Source organism: Saccoglossus kowalevskii, chromosome 3 (assembly GCF_978046115.1).
Source record: "Saccoglossus kowalevskii chromosome 3, keSacKowa6.1, whole genome shotgun sequence".
Taxonomy (NCBI): Eukaryota; Metazoa; Hemichordata; class Enteropneusta; family Harrimaniidae; genus Saccoglossus; species Saccoglossus kowalevskii.
The window spans coordinates 8,931,356-8,948,197 of NC_140643.1; the positions used below are offsets into that span (position 1 = coordinate 8,931,356).

The 16,842-nt window shown below is 34.1% G+C and overlaps 1 protein-coding gene across 2 annotated transcripts in view; it reads right to left on the reverse strand.

The window, feature by feature from the left end:
* Nucleotides 1–221: 221 nt before the first annotated feature.
* LOC100372471 (membrane-associated guanylate kinase, WW and PDZ domain-containing protein 3-like) overlaps nucleotides 222–16,842 on the reverse strand; it is a 57,135-nt gene continuing 40,514 nt past the window's right edge. For both annotated transcript variants that reach the window (XM_085496731.1, XM_085496730.1), the window contains exons 18-24: nucleotides 12,781–12,945; nucleotides 11,916–11,947; nucleotides 10,991–11,103; nucleotides 9,142–9,589; nucleotides 7,540–7,701; nucleotides 5,253–5,391; nucleotides 222–3,201 (exon numbers count right to left, since the gene is read on the reverse strand). In XM_085496731.1, the coding sequence (XP_085352857.1) occupies nucleotides 3,125–3,201; nucleotides 5,253–5,391; nucleotides 7,540–7,701; nucleotides 9,142–9,589; nucleotides 10,991–11,103; nucleotides 11,916–11,947; nucleotides 12,781–12,945 (1,136 nt within the window). In that variant the 3' untranslated portion in view covers nucleotides 222–3,124. The remainder of the gene's footprint in view (nucleotides 3,202–5,252; nucleotides 5,392–7,539; nucleotides 7,702–9,141; nucleotides 9,590–10,990; nucleotides 11,104–11,915; nucleotides 11,948–12,780; nucleotides 12,946–16,842) is intronic.

Sequence of the window (16,842 nt, forward strand, 5' to 3'; positions counted from 1 at the left end):
CGTTTCCAGACTTTTAAAACACCCATTTTTGTTTTTTAACTTGGGTGACATTTCTATCTTCTGAATAATCTTTTGTTGAAAATTCTACACAAGTCTTCTTGACATTGCAAATGTCTAATACAACTCTATAAACCCCTTGTTAGTTTGAATTAAATATTTATAAATATGAAAAGAATACCTTTGTTGCACTGAAAGTACAAGAACTACTAAGACACTTAATGTTGCCAGTGAGTACAGTATTTATTTTAATTCATATAAAAAATGTTACACAATACCATTAATAGAAAAAGATGCCTCCAGAATATACAAGGTTGTATTCACAAATGGGAGTTAATAACATGCAAATCTCTACAAAACACACCAAACTATAGTTTTGACAATCAGTATTCAAAACATAATGACAATATCAGCAAATGAAAAACATTTAAATAAGCTATACTTAGAGTTGACTGCTTTAATTGGACTTGTAATGGCAATATAACCCTAAATGGCAGAAAATATCGTGGGGTGTGGGGGAGGGGTGTAGCAAGTAATTCTGGCAGTTATGATATCGAGTATGAGAGGCAGAATGAGCTACACATACAACTTTAGCACTGACAATCAAGTAAAATGATGCAATAGAAAATGAATATTACTGGTATAATCAAATGAAATATAACTCAATACCACAGCTTACCAAATTGCTAGCATCATAAATTATAATTTCAGTATTCAAAATGTTAAATTTCTATATAATAATTATAGGTGATAGATATGTTGTAGATACAAACCATCTGTGACAAAGATATTGCATTAACCCATAGTGAGGATACAAAATGTGGGTAATATGTTGGATGCCCTCAGCATCACCACTGAATGGTAGTACAACTGTGATAATGACTTAATTAGTGTGAAAATCATATTCAGAGGTATGGGAGGTTTGTATTAGGCTAAACAGAGAATATTGACATGATTTACACAATAAAACAGGCTGACAGGTGTGGTATATATTATGAAAGTACACAGGGAAGGCTAAGGGTTGAATGAATCACTAAAAAACAGCAATAGTTTAATTGCAAGTGATATTGCATTTCTTAGAGCAGATTGCATCTTCTTTGTTTATGTACGACAACAAAATAATTCACACAAACAATGAATATGAAACTTATAAATAGTTTGCATAGAGGCACTGCTGAGAAATAACTGAATATACAGAAAGAAAATAAATGAAGTAAACAGAAGACACAGCACACTTCTTTGGTTAAACCTAGTTTGCTGACAGTTCAAAGTCAAAGTACAATGACCACGTTTAATAAACAACAAATTGTCCTTCAATAAATACAAGAAAAACATCACTGTTCAACTTTCCAACCAAGAAGACAACAATTCAGACTTGGGTAGCTTTATATATAACCAGTCATGCGTAACGTTGTGAAGGCAGCGTTGGCCGATTTATATTGTGACTACATAAGTGTTAGCATGTACACAAATTACGATAGTATTATTTTTGCATCAACCAATTATTGTTTAATATTTGCCACTTTTTACAACTGATTTAAGCTATCTGCTACTTGATACCTGCTTTTATCATCTGGTTTTAGCGATCCTCAGTTATTTATCGAATCAAATTAACACATTGTCTTCTGAATGCATGCAAACATACCCAAAATAAATGGGAAAAAATAGGCATTCTTTGCTAACTAAAGTCTGTCAGAGATCAAATAGGTAGACAAGTTTATAATAAGCTGTCTAATCATAATTTAGTGGAATATACATCCTGACATTGTATGTTTAGACAATATTATGCCATACTGGTAATGATGATTTACCTAATACAAAATGTACACATACATTTTTGTTTTCAATGAATATAAAAATAATCTGAGGTTCAGCTCAGTAAAAGCAGAGTTTTTACAATTCTACCTATTATATTATATTATTTAGATTAACTTTATATAAAATACCAGTATTGCTTTTGAAGTCTTATTACATATTTATTTCATTGAAGTACTGTACACAAAATTAGCAGTATATACACAGTGCAGTACACAGTGTACAGGAGATAGATATGGTGCAATTACACTGCAAGTCAAAAATAGAGATGCAATGATCAAAATATATTTTGATCATATATTAATTTGTTAATCTTAATATTAATTATCATGATTTATTACATGCAGGTATTCACTGAAAGAATTTATGTCTATTACAGCATACAGGTTTTCTCCTGCTATAATTAATATATCATAGACATTGTTATCACTAATCATACAACCATAAATGGATCTTATATCTACACTGTGATGTCATCACGCTACCCAAGCTGTTATTGAATCTTAGTTTCAGCAGTGTATCATAACCATAAATGGATCTTATATCTACACTGTGATGACATCACGCTACCCAAGCTGTTATTGAATCTTAGTTTCAGCAGTGTATCATAACCATAAATGGATCTTATATCTACACTGTGATGTCATCACGCTACCCAAGCTGTTATTGAATCTTAGTTTCAGCAGTGTATCATAACCATAAATGGATCTTATATCTACACTGTGATGTCATCACGCTACCCAAGCTGTTATTGAATCTTAGTTTCAGCAGTGTATCATAACCATAAATGGATCTTATATCTACACTGTGATGTCATCACGCTACCCAAGCTGTTATTGAATCTTAGTTTCAGCAGTGTATCATAACCATAAATGGATCTTATATCTACACTGTGATGTCATCACGCTACCCAAGCTGTTATTGAATCTTAGTTTCAGCAGTGTATCATAACCATAAATGGATCTTATATCTACACTGTGATGTCATCACGCTACCCAAGCTGTTATTGAATCTTAGTTTCAGCAGTGTATCATAACCATAAATGGATCTTATATCTACACTGTGATGACATCACGCTACCCAAGCTGTTATTGAATCTTAGTTTCAGCAGTGTATCATAACCATAAATGGATCTTATATCTACACTGTAATGTCATCACACTACCCAAGCTGTCTGAGTTGTAAAGTAATCAAATGTTGAACCCTATTCTGACAATTAGTTTATAATTTGGAGCGATATTTTTTAGTAATAAATATTTTTGTCATTCAAGGTGAGCATTATATGGAATGTAAACCAGGAATAGTACTGATCCTAATGATGACCTTGAAATGACTTCATTTCATAATAACTTCCTGATGGCAGCGGTGAAGTCACGTCTTCAACATGACCTATAAGATAAAAAACATTTCCATGAGATATGATACGTATACATTATGACACACCATAGGAGTTTATCACATCTCACTGTTATGCATACTGTGATTGGTTGAGACTTGGTCACATGACACTGAATAATTAAATGGTATGTGTACAAGTGAATATTGTGACACATGTTAGGTGTATATCACATGACAAGAGAATATTATTACACTTAATAGGTGTATATTACAAGACAGGTGAATATAATTGTGACACATGTTAGGTGTATATCACATGACAAGAGAATATTATTACATGACAAGAGAATATTATTACACTTAATAGGTGTATATTTCAGGACAGGTGACTATAATTGTGACACATGTTAGGTGTATATCACATGACAAGAGAATATTATTACACTTTATAATAGGTGTATATTACAAGACAGGTGAATATAATTGTGACACATGTTAGGTGTATATCACATGACAAGAGAATATTATTACATGACAAGAGAATATTATTACACTTAATAGGTGTACATTTCAGGACAGGTGACTATAATTGTGACACATGTTAGGTGTATATCACATGACAAGAGAATATTATTACATGACAAGAGAATATTATTACACTTAATAGGTGTATATTTCAGGACAGGTGACTATAATTGTGACACGTTAGGTGTATATCACATGACAAGAGAATATTATTACACTTAATAGGTGTATATTACAGGACAGGTGACTATAATTGTGACACATGTTAGGTGTATATCACATGACAAGAGAATATTATTACACTTTATAATAGGTGTATATTACAGGACAGGTGACTATAATTGTGACACATGTTAGGTGTATATCACATGACAAGAGAATATTATTACATGACAAGAGAATATTATTACACTTAATAGGTGTATATTTCAGGACAGGTGACTATAATTGTGACACGTTAGGTGTATATCACATGACAAGAGAATATTATTACACTTAATAGGTGTATATTACAGGACAGGTGACTATAATTGTGACACATGTTAGGTGTATATAACATGACAAGAGAATATTATTACACTTTATAATAGGTGTATATTACAAGACAGGTGACTATAATTGTGACACATGTCAGGTGTATATCACATGACAAGGGAATATTATTACACTTAATAGGTGTATATCACAGGACAGGTGACTAATTGTGACACATGTCAGGTGTATATCACATGACAAGGGAATATTATTACACTTAATAGGTGTATATTACAGGACAGGTGAATATAATTGTGACACATGTTAAGTGTATATCACATGACAAGAGAATATTATCACATGACAAAAGAATATTATTACACTTAATAGGTGTATATTACAGGACAGGTGACTATAATTGTTACACATGTTAGGTGTATATCACATAAGAGAATATTATTACACTTAATAGGTGTATATTACAAAACAGGTCAATATAATTGTGACACATGTTAGGTGTATATCACATGACAAAAGAATATAATTACACTTAATAGGTGTATATTACAGGACAGATGACTATAATTGTGACACATGTTAGGTGTATATCACATGACAAAAGAATATTATTACACTTAATAGATGTATATTACAGGACAGGTGAATATAATTGTGACACATGTTAGGTGTATATCACATGACAAAAGAATATTATTACACTTAATAGGTGTATATTACAGGACAGGTGACTATAATTGTGACACATGTTAGGTGTATATTACATGACAAAAGAATATTATTACACTTAATAGGTGTATATTACAGGACAGGTGAATATAACTGTGACACATGTTAGGTGTATATTACATGACAAAAGAATATTATTACACTTAATAGGTGTATATTACAGGACAGGTGAATATAACTGTGACACATGTTAGGTGTATATCACATGACAAAAGAATATTATTACACTTAATAGGTGTATATTACAGGACAGGTGAATATAATTGTGACACACAATAGGTGTATGTAGTTGTAAATATTCTGTGAAAGACATCTTCTTAAAGAGTGGCTGTAAATCTTGTGTTAGAATTTCATACCTGTAACTGATGATTGAGGACCCCCTCTTCTGAGCAATAATCTAACAACTTCACCTCCTCTTTTAATAATATCAATGGCTTCACTGTGTTTCATACCAGTTGTTCTGTAGCCATTGATTTCCATGATTTGATCCCCAACCTGTATACATCAAAATAGTCACTATTTTATACCATATTAACACAAGTTGACAGAGTCATCTGGAGAATTTTAATTGGTGTAATCTTCAATATAACAACATTTATCTTCTAATATAGTGACATTTGAAACTGAAAATGTCCCTACTACCAGATTCTGCCGTAAATTCGCCCATTCGAAAAAGAGCTCACCAAATATTTTTTGGGAACTTCTATTTTCATTGAAAAATCCAACTACGCTGACTTCAATGCCTGCAGTTGGGCCACCAAAGACGCAAGAAACTATAAGTTGCAGAAGGTAATCTAAAATTTTATACATTTTTTTCTTGCTGACTTAAAAAGTAGACCGCCTACAATTTCATTATAATGTCACCCAGTGTAATTTTTCTCCAAAAAAATCACATTAACAAACCTGGTATGTCAAATGCATTTTATTTTATTGGTAACGAAAGTATATTCTAAACAAAGTTTCGAATAAAAATGAACGCAACTGCATTGCGTAACAGCAAATGATCAGGGTTGCGCAATCCGGTCATGCTGCGTTTCACAATTGTTGATTATTACTCAATAGTGATTATAGTAACGTACAAAAAATAAATTCGTTGAATTGTTATGAAATGCATATAAAATTCAACTTAGTCTCATCATAAGCAAATGATTCCTGTCGCATATAAACACTCAATGCTGTCGGGTATCCGCCATATTCTTTCTCTTGCATGAGTTGACTTAATAAGTCAAATCACTAATGAGCCAATCAAAATGATGGATGGTGCCAACGCATTCAAATTACCATAGCTCATTTAACAAGCCATGCATGGCACAGTCCCCGTTAGTTATCAAATTTAAGACATAAAGTTTTGTTTATAGTAATATAGCTGGAATATAAACATGTCAGGAATATGATGATTGTTTAACATTTAAATGATTGACATTTGTATCTGATCGTCAAACGAGTATTGAGAGATATTGCTCTGGAACAGCATTAATTAAAATAAAATCAGCCATTATGAATATATGTATAATGAATATATGAAATTTGAACATAGTCAGTCAAAGCATGTCAGAGATATGGCTCTAAAAGCCCATTCATTAAAACAAAATGGCCACGAGTCAGCCATTCAGAATCCAATCTAAAATATAAAACAAATTTTTTAGCACAAAAATAGCCACCATTAGGCCACTTTGAAAAGGATCGTCAAACCAATATATCCATATATCTGTGACATGATGTATAATGAATATTAAAAATTTGAACATAATCAGTCAAAACAAGTCAGACATATGGGTCTGGAAACCCATTCATTAAAATAAAATGGCCACCGGACAGCCATTTTGAGTCTGATCTGAAAAATAAAATGACATGCGCCAGTCTGCCATTTTGAATGTTATCTGAAAAGGTTATCAAGGTCGCATAATGTCTAATGTATATATCAAGTTTGAACAAAATCCATCTGTAAACAGCCGAGAAATGCTTGATTTTTATGATTTTTTAGCACATAAATGGCCGCCATTCGGCCATCTTGAATCAGATCGTAAAACAAAATGATGTGCATCAAGGTCCTATTATGTCCAACGTATATACAAGGTTTGAACAAAATCCATCTGTAAACAGCCGGGAAATGCTTGATTTTGATGATTTTTAGTACAAAAATGGCCGCCATTCGAACATCTTGAATCAGATCGTGAAACAAATTGACGTGCATATCATGTATGATGTATGTGTGAAGTTTGATTGTGATTAGTCCAGGCATTTCTAAGATACAGGTCCGGACGCACGCACAGACGCACGCACAGACGCACGCACGCACGCACGCACGCAGGTCAAAACATAAGTCCCCGTTTTTGGACTTCTAAATATGTTAATGTTATTGAACACAACGCGGAAGAGATTTGTCGATATTGTAGTACGATCTTTCGGCTTGGATTTTGACGGGAAAAAATAGTTGTTTTCAAAAGATAAACTGAGCATTTGAAGAATAATTAAACATTGTTTACAGCTCATTGTTAAAACAAAGCTTACCCATTCATGCTAGTCACAATAAACATACTCTTGAATATAAACTTAAATAGACTCTTTTCAAGTGTCAGAAAGATTGAAATGTCTGAAAAATTACGCCAAATATTTAATAAAGAATCTTGTAGTTACATGTACCTTAATTCTTCTGTTAAATGAGGCAGCACCATCTTCTGCAATTTTCAATACAAACAATGGCATATTATTAAATTCTTTTCCTCCACGGATACTAAAGCCAAATCCTTTTGGTCCTTTATGTAATTCAACATTACAATATTCCATAGGACTGGACGGCTTCAGCTGAGAAATAAACACATAACACATCTGGTTAGCATTACAAAATACTCTGACAGGACACATTACACCTCCTACCTCTGTATCACAGTACAGTATGAGCAGTTACTCTGACAGAACTCATTACACTTCCTACCTCTGTATCACAGTACAGTATGAGCAGTTACTCTGACAGAACTCATTACACCTCCTACCTCTGTATCACAGTACAGTATGAGCAGTTACTCTGACAGAACTCATTACACTTCCTACCTCTGTATCACAGTACAGTATGAGCAGTTACTCTGACAGAACTCATTACACCTCCTACCTCTGTATCACAGTACAGTATGAGCAGTTACTCTGACAGAACTCATTACACTTCCTACCTCTGTATCACAGTACAGTATGAGCAGTTACTCTGACAGAACTCATTACACCTCCTACCTCTGTATCACAGTACAGTATGAGCAGTTACTCTGACAGAACTCATTACACTTCCTACCTCTGTATCACAGTACAGTATGAGCAGTTACTCTGACAGAACTCATTACACTTCCTACCTCTGTATCACAGTACAGTATGAGCAGTTACTCTGACAGAACTCATTACACCTCCTACCTCTGTATCACAGTACAGTATGAGCAGTTACTCTGACAGAACTCATTACACTTCCTACCTCTGTATCACAGTACAGTATGAGCAGTTACTCTGACAGAACTCATTACACCTCCTACCTCTGTATCACAGTACAGTATGAGCAGTTACTCTGACAGAACTCATTACACTTCCTACCTCTGTATCACAGTACAGTATGAGCAGTTACTCTGACAGAACTCATTACACTTCCTACCTCTGTATCACAGTACAGTATGAGCAGTTACTCTGACAGAACTCATTACACCTCCTACCTCTGTATCACAGTACAGTATGAGCAGTTACTCTGACAGAACTCATTACACTTCCTACCTCTGTATCACAGTACAGTATGAGCAGTTACTCTGACAGAACTCATTACACTTCCTACCTCTGTATCACAGTACAGTATGAGCAGTTACTCTGACAGAACTCATTACACCTCCTACCTCTGTATCACAGTACAGTATGAGCAGTTACTCTGACAGAACTCATTACACTTCCTACCTCTGTATCACAGTACAGTATGAGCAGTTACTCTGACAGAACTCATTACACTTCCTACCTCTGTATCACAGTACAGTATGAGCAGTTACTCTGACAGAACTCATTACACTTCCTACCTCTGTATCACAGTACAGTATGAGCAGTTACTCTGACAGAACTCATTACACTTCCTACCTCTGTATCACAGTACAGTATGAGCAGTTACTCTGACAAGACTCATTACACCTCCTACCTCTGTATCACAGTACAGTATGAGCAGTTACTCTGACAAGACTCATTACACCTCCTACCTCTGTATCATAGTGAAATACGGTTGACACATACCTTAGAATGCTGCGGTGACAGCCTTGGATGTTGCTGCTGATGCTGCTGATGATCAATTGTTCGCTGATTTTCTTCTTTCCTTTTAATTTCTGCTTTATGTTTTTCTAATATTTCATTTTGCCAGGACATCTGAGAGAAACTGGACTGTTGTTTCATATCTGGCATTGTTCTATTTTGGTAGTTTATTTCATTGTGGGGGGAATGTGAACGCCTTGATCTGTCACTAGGATGGCGGTAGTTGCTTTTTAAATACAGCTCTGCTGGTTTATAGTGGCTTGCTTCTTGCTTAGGTTCATTTCTTTGCCCATTTTCAACAAATTTAGTGTTACTATGTAATTCAGCTCCTTTCCGCCTTTCAAGTGTGTTTTGTTTTCCCGAGTACCATTCATTTAGTGAGTTATTTATCTCTTTAACGTTAGGATTCTGGTCATTACCGTGGTATTTCAAACTGTGAATAGAAAATACAGATGTGGTTTCATTAGTCGCATGCATCCATTTCCAAGGAAAAATCAGAAGCAGTTAACTTTTTTATTCCTTTTAAGCACAAAGCTCATTTCAACTCAAAGTATTTTAGAAATATTCAAATTTAATAAATAAACAATTTTCAACTTAAAGATTTCTTTTTTATAGATCGGTTAATTTTATTTTGAGTATTTGTCAATTTGTCAGCATGTTAAGTTGAAGGCACACAAAGTACTTAATAAATGATAGACAGTAGACAAGTTTTGAATTCAGCTATTAACATAGAAACTTGTCGTTTTGGTGTAAATACATTCCAAATACATCTGCATAGGAGGATTGATTTCACCACATAAACGTTTGATAGCTCATCAAAACATCAGGAAGCAGAATAACCAGTGAACAAACTGCGTGAGCTAGATATCACCCCCCCCTCCATTCTTGCACAGAAACTGACTTATGGTGCTATAAACTCAAAGCATGATTAGTCACTGTCTATGGTGATATATCGGCCACAAAAATGACTGAAACATCCATCCATTTTTGTACCAAAACATCCATTCACATTTTTTTCTTCTGATACATGTAGTACCGTAAAATATTTTATTTTAGCGGAAATTAATTTTAGCTGGGTGTTTTGTAAGGAATTTATTCTCACTGATTTTTGGCGACTTTAATGTAAAATACAGGGGAAACAAGCCATGCATGGCACAGTCCCCGTTAGTTATCAAATTTAAGATATATAGTTATATTTATAGTAATATAGTAAAATAGCTGGAATATAAACATCATTTAAATGATTGACATTTGTATCTGATCGTCAAAGAAGTATTGAGAGATATTTCTCAGGAACAGCATTAATTAAAACAAAATCAGCTATTCTGAATACATGTATAATGAATATATAAAATTTGAACATAATCAGCCAAAACATGTCAGAGATATGGGTATCAGTGGGATTTGTTCTTAATTTCTGTCATCTTACCTTGTATCAGTGGGATATTTTCTTAATTCCTGTCATCTTACCTTGTATCAGTGGGATATTTTCTTAACTACTGTCATCTTACCTTGTATCAGTGGGATTTTTTCTTAATTTCTGTCATCTTACCTTGTATCAGTGGGATTTTTTCTTAATTCCTGTCATCTTACCTTGTATCAGTGGGATATTTTCTTAATTTCTGTCATCTTACCTTGTATCACTGGGATATTTTCTTAATTTCTGTCATCTTACCTTGTATCAGTGGGATATTTTCTTAATTTCCGTCATCTTACCTTGTATCAGTGGGATATTTTCTTAATTTCTGTCATCTTACCTTGTATCAGTGGGATATTAATTTCTGTCATCTTACCTTGTATCAGTGGGATTTGTTCTTAATTTCTGTCATCTTACCTTGTATCAGTGGGATATTTTCTTAATTTCGATTGATGCATAGAATTCTGTTGTTGATCCGCTTCATTTATCTGTGCAGGTAATGCCATAGCATTTAACATATGTTCTGAGCTCTACAAATAAAAAACAATAAAACAATCAATTTATTAAAAATTCATTATCATACATCTGGCAGTGAAAATAATTGCATTCAGCTGTTCATACATTTTTGTACAGACTATTTCGAAAATTTGGGTTGTACTTTTGTTACATTTGAACTTTTTGAGTTGTTATACTTTGTATTAGCAGCAAGAAAAAAATTAGAATACTAAGGTAAGACATGTAAGGTAAGATTACTGCAAAATTGAATCAACATCTGATACAATCACTGTACTACCTTCACAAGTATTCTCATAACAATCTCACATTATGAATTTTTCCACTTAGAATTTTATCAAAAATAGATGAGTAAAAATATGTTGTGTTGGTAATTGCTATAATGGGTACAGTCACTACAACTTATCACCATTTGGAGATTATATTAGAGTTCTCTCAGAGCATCACAGAGTAGAAGCCCCAACTCTATGATTTTATCGTAATAATATAAACAATACGGTAACAGTGATTGTGAGTGACACATCACATTGTTATGCAAATTAGCTAGGGAATGCTACTGTCAAAAACTTTTCGCTATTTTCGTTGAAGGAATGTTTCAGTGAAAGTGAAATCCAGCGAATATACCTTTTTCCTACATTTTACATTTAACATGCAAAATCAGTGAAAATAAATCACATACAAAACACTCAAAAAGTCTTTTCAGAAAAAATTAATTCCAGCTAAAATAAAGAATTTGACAGTATTTTCTAGGGGAGAACACTACATATGATATACACATCATTTACAGGATGTGCAAACTCACAGTCTATTTATGAATATTACTACTTACTCTTGGTGAAGAACTGCCTGATGATGCACCATCTAAAAAGCATAAATATAAATGTGAATGTTGTCATATACTTGTAAAGATATAGTGTTACATATAAGGATCCTTATTATCCAAAGATATCTAATCTCTTGTAGACTTTAGACATGTCGAGAGCAAAAGAACCACAGGACACGTTTTTGTCAATTCTCTCCTGTATCATATCTCATGTTCTCCTTACTTTTGTAACACTGGTATTTTGAACAGTAGACAAATTTAGTCATTCTCTTTATCATAATGACATCTTGGCACAATGTGCATTTAAGTTTTATTGAACTGAACTGTTTATGGTCAGCCTACATTTTGAAAACACATAGCAGAAATATATGATATTAGATACATATTTATATTTCATTATTATATCATATTTAAAATACAGACATTCATTGCTTGTAAATTATTTCATTTGGAAATAAAATATTGAGACAATGATCAGCATGGTTTTATTGAATTATCTTGTTATCAAAATATATGCTTTTACTATGCCACCATGCATTATTTATTATCAGCATTATCTTATTAGGCTAAAACAAAAATTGAATCTGTTTCTTGTTGGCATCTGTGTCAGTCCAAAGGCCACATTAAAATATTTTGTAACAAAGGAAAAAACGTATGGCTATGATTGGTGGTGCAATATCAAGATTGAATTTCTTGATGTTTCATGCAATGCATTACCGCATAATTTTTTTAAAAAAGGTTTGAACCAGAAACAGATTTTATATTTATACTATGGCCTTGGCTGATCCTTAAATTTAATGCAGTCACTATGACAACATGTATTTTTGACTGGTTATCAGCCAAGCACAACAAGGGATATGTATTTACTTACCAGGCACAGCAATTTTTAAAGTAACAGAATATCCTGAATCTTTGATAATATTAACAACTTGACTATGATGCATGTCTATTATATTAATTCCATTCACAGCTATCAAGTTATCCCCAACATGTAGTTTTCCACAGCGTTCAGCTGGACTGCTGGTTATGATGCGACCTGTGTGATAACAAACAAAAAGTGTGTGAGTGACAATACAATTATCAGTAACTACCAGTAATTTTAGACAAAGCACAAGTTACAGAACATGACTATAGGTAGTTGGGCAATGTGGATTCTCTGTTTTCTGGAAAAAGTTACAAACCAAGCTGCTCTCTGATTGGTTTGACTGTTAAGTGTTAGGTTTGGGTAGCCAATCAGACAAAGTCTTGTGATTCGTTTCTCATAGACTTCATAAATACTGCATTCAAGTTAGAGATCTCAGCATTTGCCTAGCGTTGGGGCTGAGTCAAACATTCACTGAACGGTAAGGAAAACAGAAGTACCCAATCTGTCTCAATAGAGAACTGAGATCAGAACTCAGCATGTGTTGAGAAATCTATTGTCATCTTTGAATACTAAACACAAGCTGAGTGCAGCTTGAGTATATTCAGATACAGTACAGTTCTCGTGAAAGCTTTTGTGGCAATATTGTCGCCTACGCATGGCTTTATTGTCGCCTCAGCATTGCATCATTGCGCCATCAGCTTCGCGTCATTAAAAATTGAAGCTGTGTTCGGCTAGCTTATTTTGTGGCATTATCATGGCCTCAGCTTGGCAGCCTTATGGCATCAACATGGCATCAGCTTCAAAGTATTGTGACATGAGTATGACCTCATTATTTTCACATGGAAAGGCAGTAGAGAAAAACACATGTACAGAAGTTCGATATGTAATCGATTTGAAATTCAAGACCGTAAGGGGAATAAAATAATATGACCAAGAGTAAAATGACATTTTAAAAAGACATCTTGTTTAATTATTTAATGTTGCGAGTATTGATTACCAAAAACTTTGTGAAGTACATTGCAACCTGCAAGGTGACGAGTGTCATATTGACTGCAAGAAAAAACGTGATAAATTTAAATCACACAATGCAATCGTCGTTTAAATGCAACACAATTTGCTATACGAAATGAAACTGTTCTTGTTATAAAATTACCTTATTTTCGTTCATTTTATTTCCTGGTAAGAGAACAGATTCAGATTCCTCATTAAGGTGGTATTTTTCTGTGTTTCGTTTAGTTTTAGCCGAGTGCGTACATTTCTAACTATGATTGGATGGTTGTTGTGGCGTCGGTCTGGTAAAATTTTACATCCAATTTTCAACATTAAGTCAGGATGAGTGACCTGAGCTCGATCTATACATACTTTAAAAGTATTCTTACAAAAAATATTTTTGAATAAAAACGAGCCACATGCCCTGTAAAAAATCGAATAGCACTTGACATGCAGAAATAAACACAGGGAAGTCCTTCGATACTGAATATCATCGACCCCAATCTGGTTTACCTTATTTCCCAACTTGCAAAACTGATCTCAGCCCAGTTATTTTTCTTTCTTTTTTTGAACTGAGGTCAAATCCAAGCCTTTTGTCAAAATATACCGATGTTTTTCAGTGAATAATTGTGAAGCCTGTCACAGCACAAAAAAACTATGTGAATCGACGGCGGAGATTGGATGGTATGACGACCCTTAAATTATAACAAATTATTGGGACACAATCGGTAGACATTTCAAACAAATGAAATTATTAACGAAAGAGGAGATTTTTCCAGATATTTACGAACATACTGTCATACCAAATATATGCAAAATTGACAAATACACAAAGAGATATTAGGTTTTATTTTAGCCTTAGAAATATTTTCTTTCACTCAGTCCATGCGTGGGACTTCTATTTAGCTTCATGGTCCTTCGACTTGTCTTCTCCTTGGGGGAAATAACAATAATTATACAAATCAAACTCAACACAGTCAGGAAAAGAAACCCAGACAACCATGTCGTACTTCTGTTGAAATACATTTTGTAGCAGTGCGTCACGTCAGAATATTGTTTAAAATAAAATAGTCAATCCCAGCCAAATCTAGGTCAAAGGGTCAGATTGTGTGCATATAATTATAGATCGTTAAAACAAAAAGTATTTGAACTTTTGACGGTTGTTTAAACTAGTAACCGTGATCTATGAAAACCAGAAAATTGTTAGTAGTCCGAATTTTTGCACAGTCGAAAATAAAGCGGAAATTCAACAAGCCGTCGCAAAAGCGAGTGATTAAAAAGCGGAAGCGAGCGAGAGGTTGGGCGAAATGAGTTCTGTACTTCTTTGTTTGATGAAGCGATGCTGATGCCACATTGTCGCCATAATGAGGCCACAATGAAGCGAAGCGATAACCGCCTAACTTTTTAATGTCGCAACATTGATGCGATGCTGAAGCCATAACAATGCCATAATGATGCGATGCTGAAGCGAAGGTGAAGCTGAAGTAAAGCCAAAGCTTTCGCGAGAACTGTACTGTACCAAGGTAATCTTTTCAGCACTTTTCAGTATATAGAGAGATGATGATATATTGTTTCAGTTGATAGCTCAACAAGGAACAAATAACATGTGTATCAAGCAATGAATTCAATACATGTACTGTCTGCAAACATTGACAAATATTTACCACTCACCGAGATCTTGAAAAGTCATTGTAGCTACACTACAATCTAGTGCATAGTCATAAGTACCCTCAAAACAATAATGTATCTCACATCATGGTCATAAGCACCCTCAAAACAATAATGTATCTCACATCATGGACATAAGCACCCTCAAAACAATAATGTATCTCACATCATGGACATAAGCACCCTCAAAACAATAATGTATCTCACATCATGGTCATAAGCACCCTCAAAACAATAATGTATCTCACATCATGGTCATAAGCACCCTCAAAACAATAATGTATCTCACATCATGGTCATAAGCACCCTCAAAACAATAATGTATCTCACATCATGGACATAAGCACCCTCAAAACAATAATGTATCTCACATCATGGTCATAAGCACCCTCAAAACAATAATGTATCTCACATCATGGTCATAAGCACCCTCAAAACAATAATGTATCTCACATCATGGTCATAACCACCCTCAAAACAATAATGTATCTCACATCATGGTCATAAGCACCCTCAAAACAATAATGTATCTCACATCATGGTCATAAGCACCCTCAAAACAATAATGTATCTCACATCATGGTCATAAGTACCCTCAAAACAATAATGTATCTCACATCATGGTCATAAGCACCCTCAAAACAATAATGTATCTCACATCATGGTCATAAGCACCCTCAAAACAATAATGTATCTCACATCATGGTCATAAGCACCCTCAAAACAATAATGTATCTCACATCATGGTCATAAGCACCCTCAAAACAATAATGTATCTCACATCATGGTCATAAGCACCCTCAAAACAATAATGTATCTCACATCATGGTCATAAGCACCCTCAAAACAATAATGTATCTCACATCATGGTCATAAGCACCCTCAAAACAATAATGTATCTCACATCATGGTCATAAGTACCCTCAAAACAATAATGTATCTCACATCATGGTCATAAGCACCCTCAAAACAATAATGTATCTCACATCATGGTCATAAGCACCCTCAAAACAATAATGTATCTCACATCATGGTCATAAGCACCCTCAAAACAATAATGTATCTCACATCATGGTCATAAGCACCCTCAAAACAATAATGTATCTCACATCATGGTCATAAGCACCCTCAAAACAATAATGTATCTCACATCATGGTCATAAGCACCCTCAAAACAATAATGTATCTCACATCATGGTCATAAGCACCCTCAAAACAATAATGTATCTCACATCATGGTCATAAGTACCCTCAAAACAATAATGTATCTCACATCATGGTCATAAGTACCCTCAAAACAATAATGTATCTCACATCATGGTCATAAGCACCCTCAAAACAATAATGTATCTCACATCATGGTCATAAGTACCCTCAAAACAATAATGTATCTCACATCATGGTCATAAG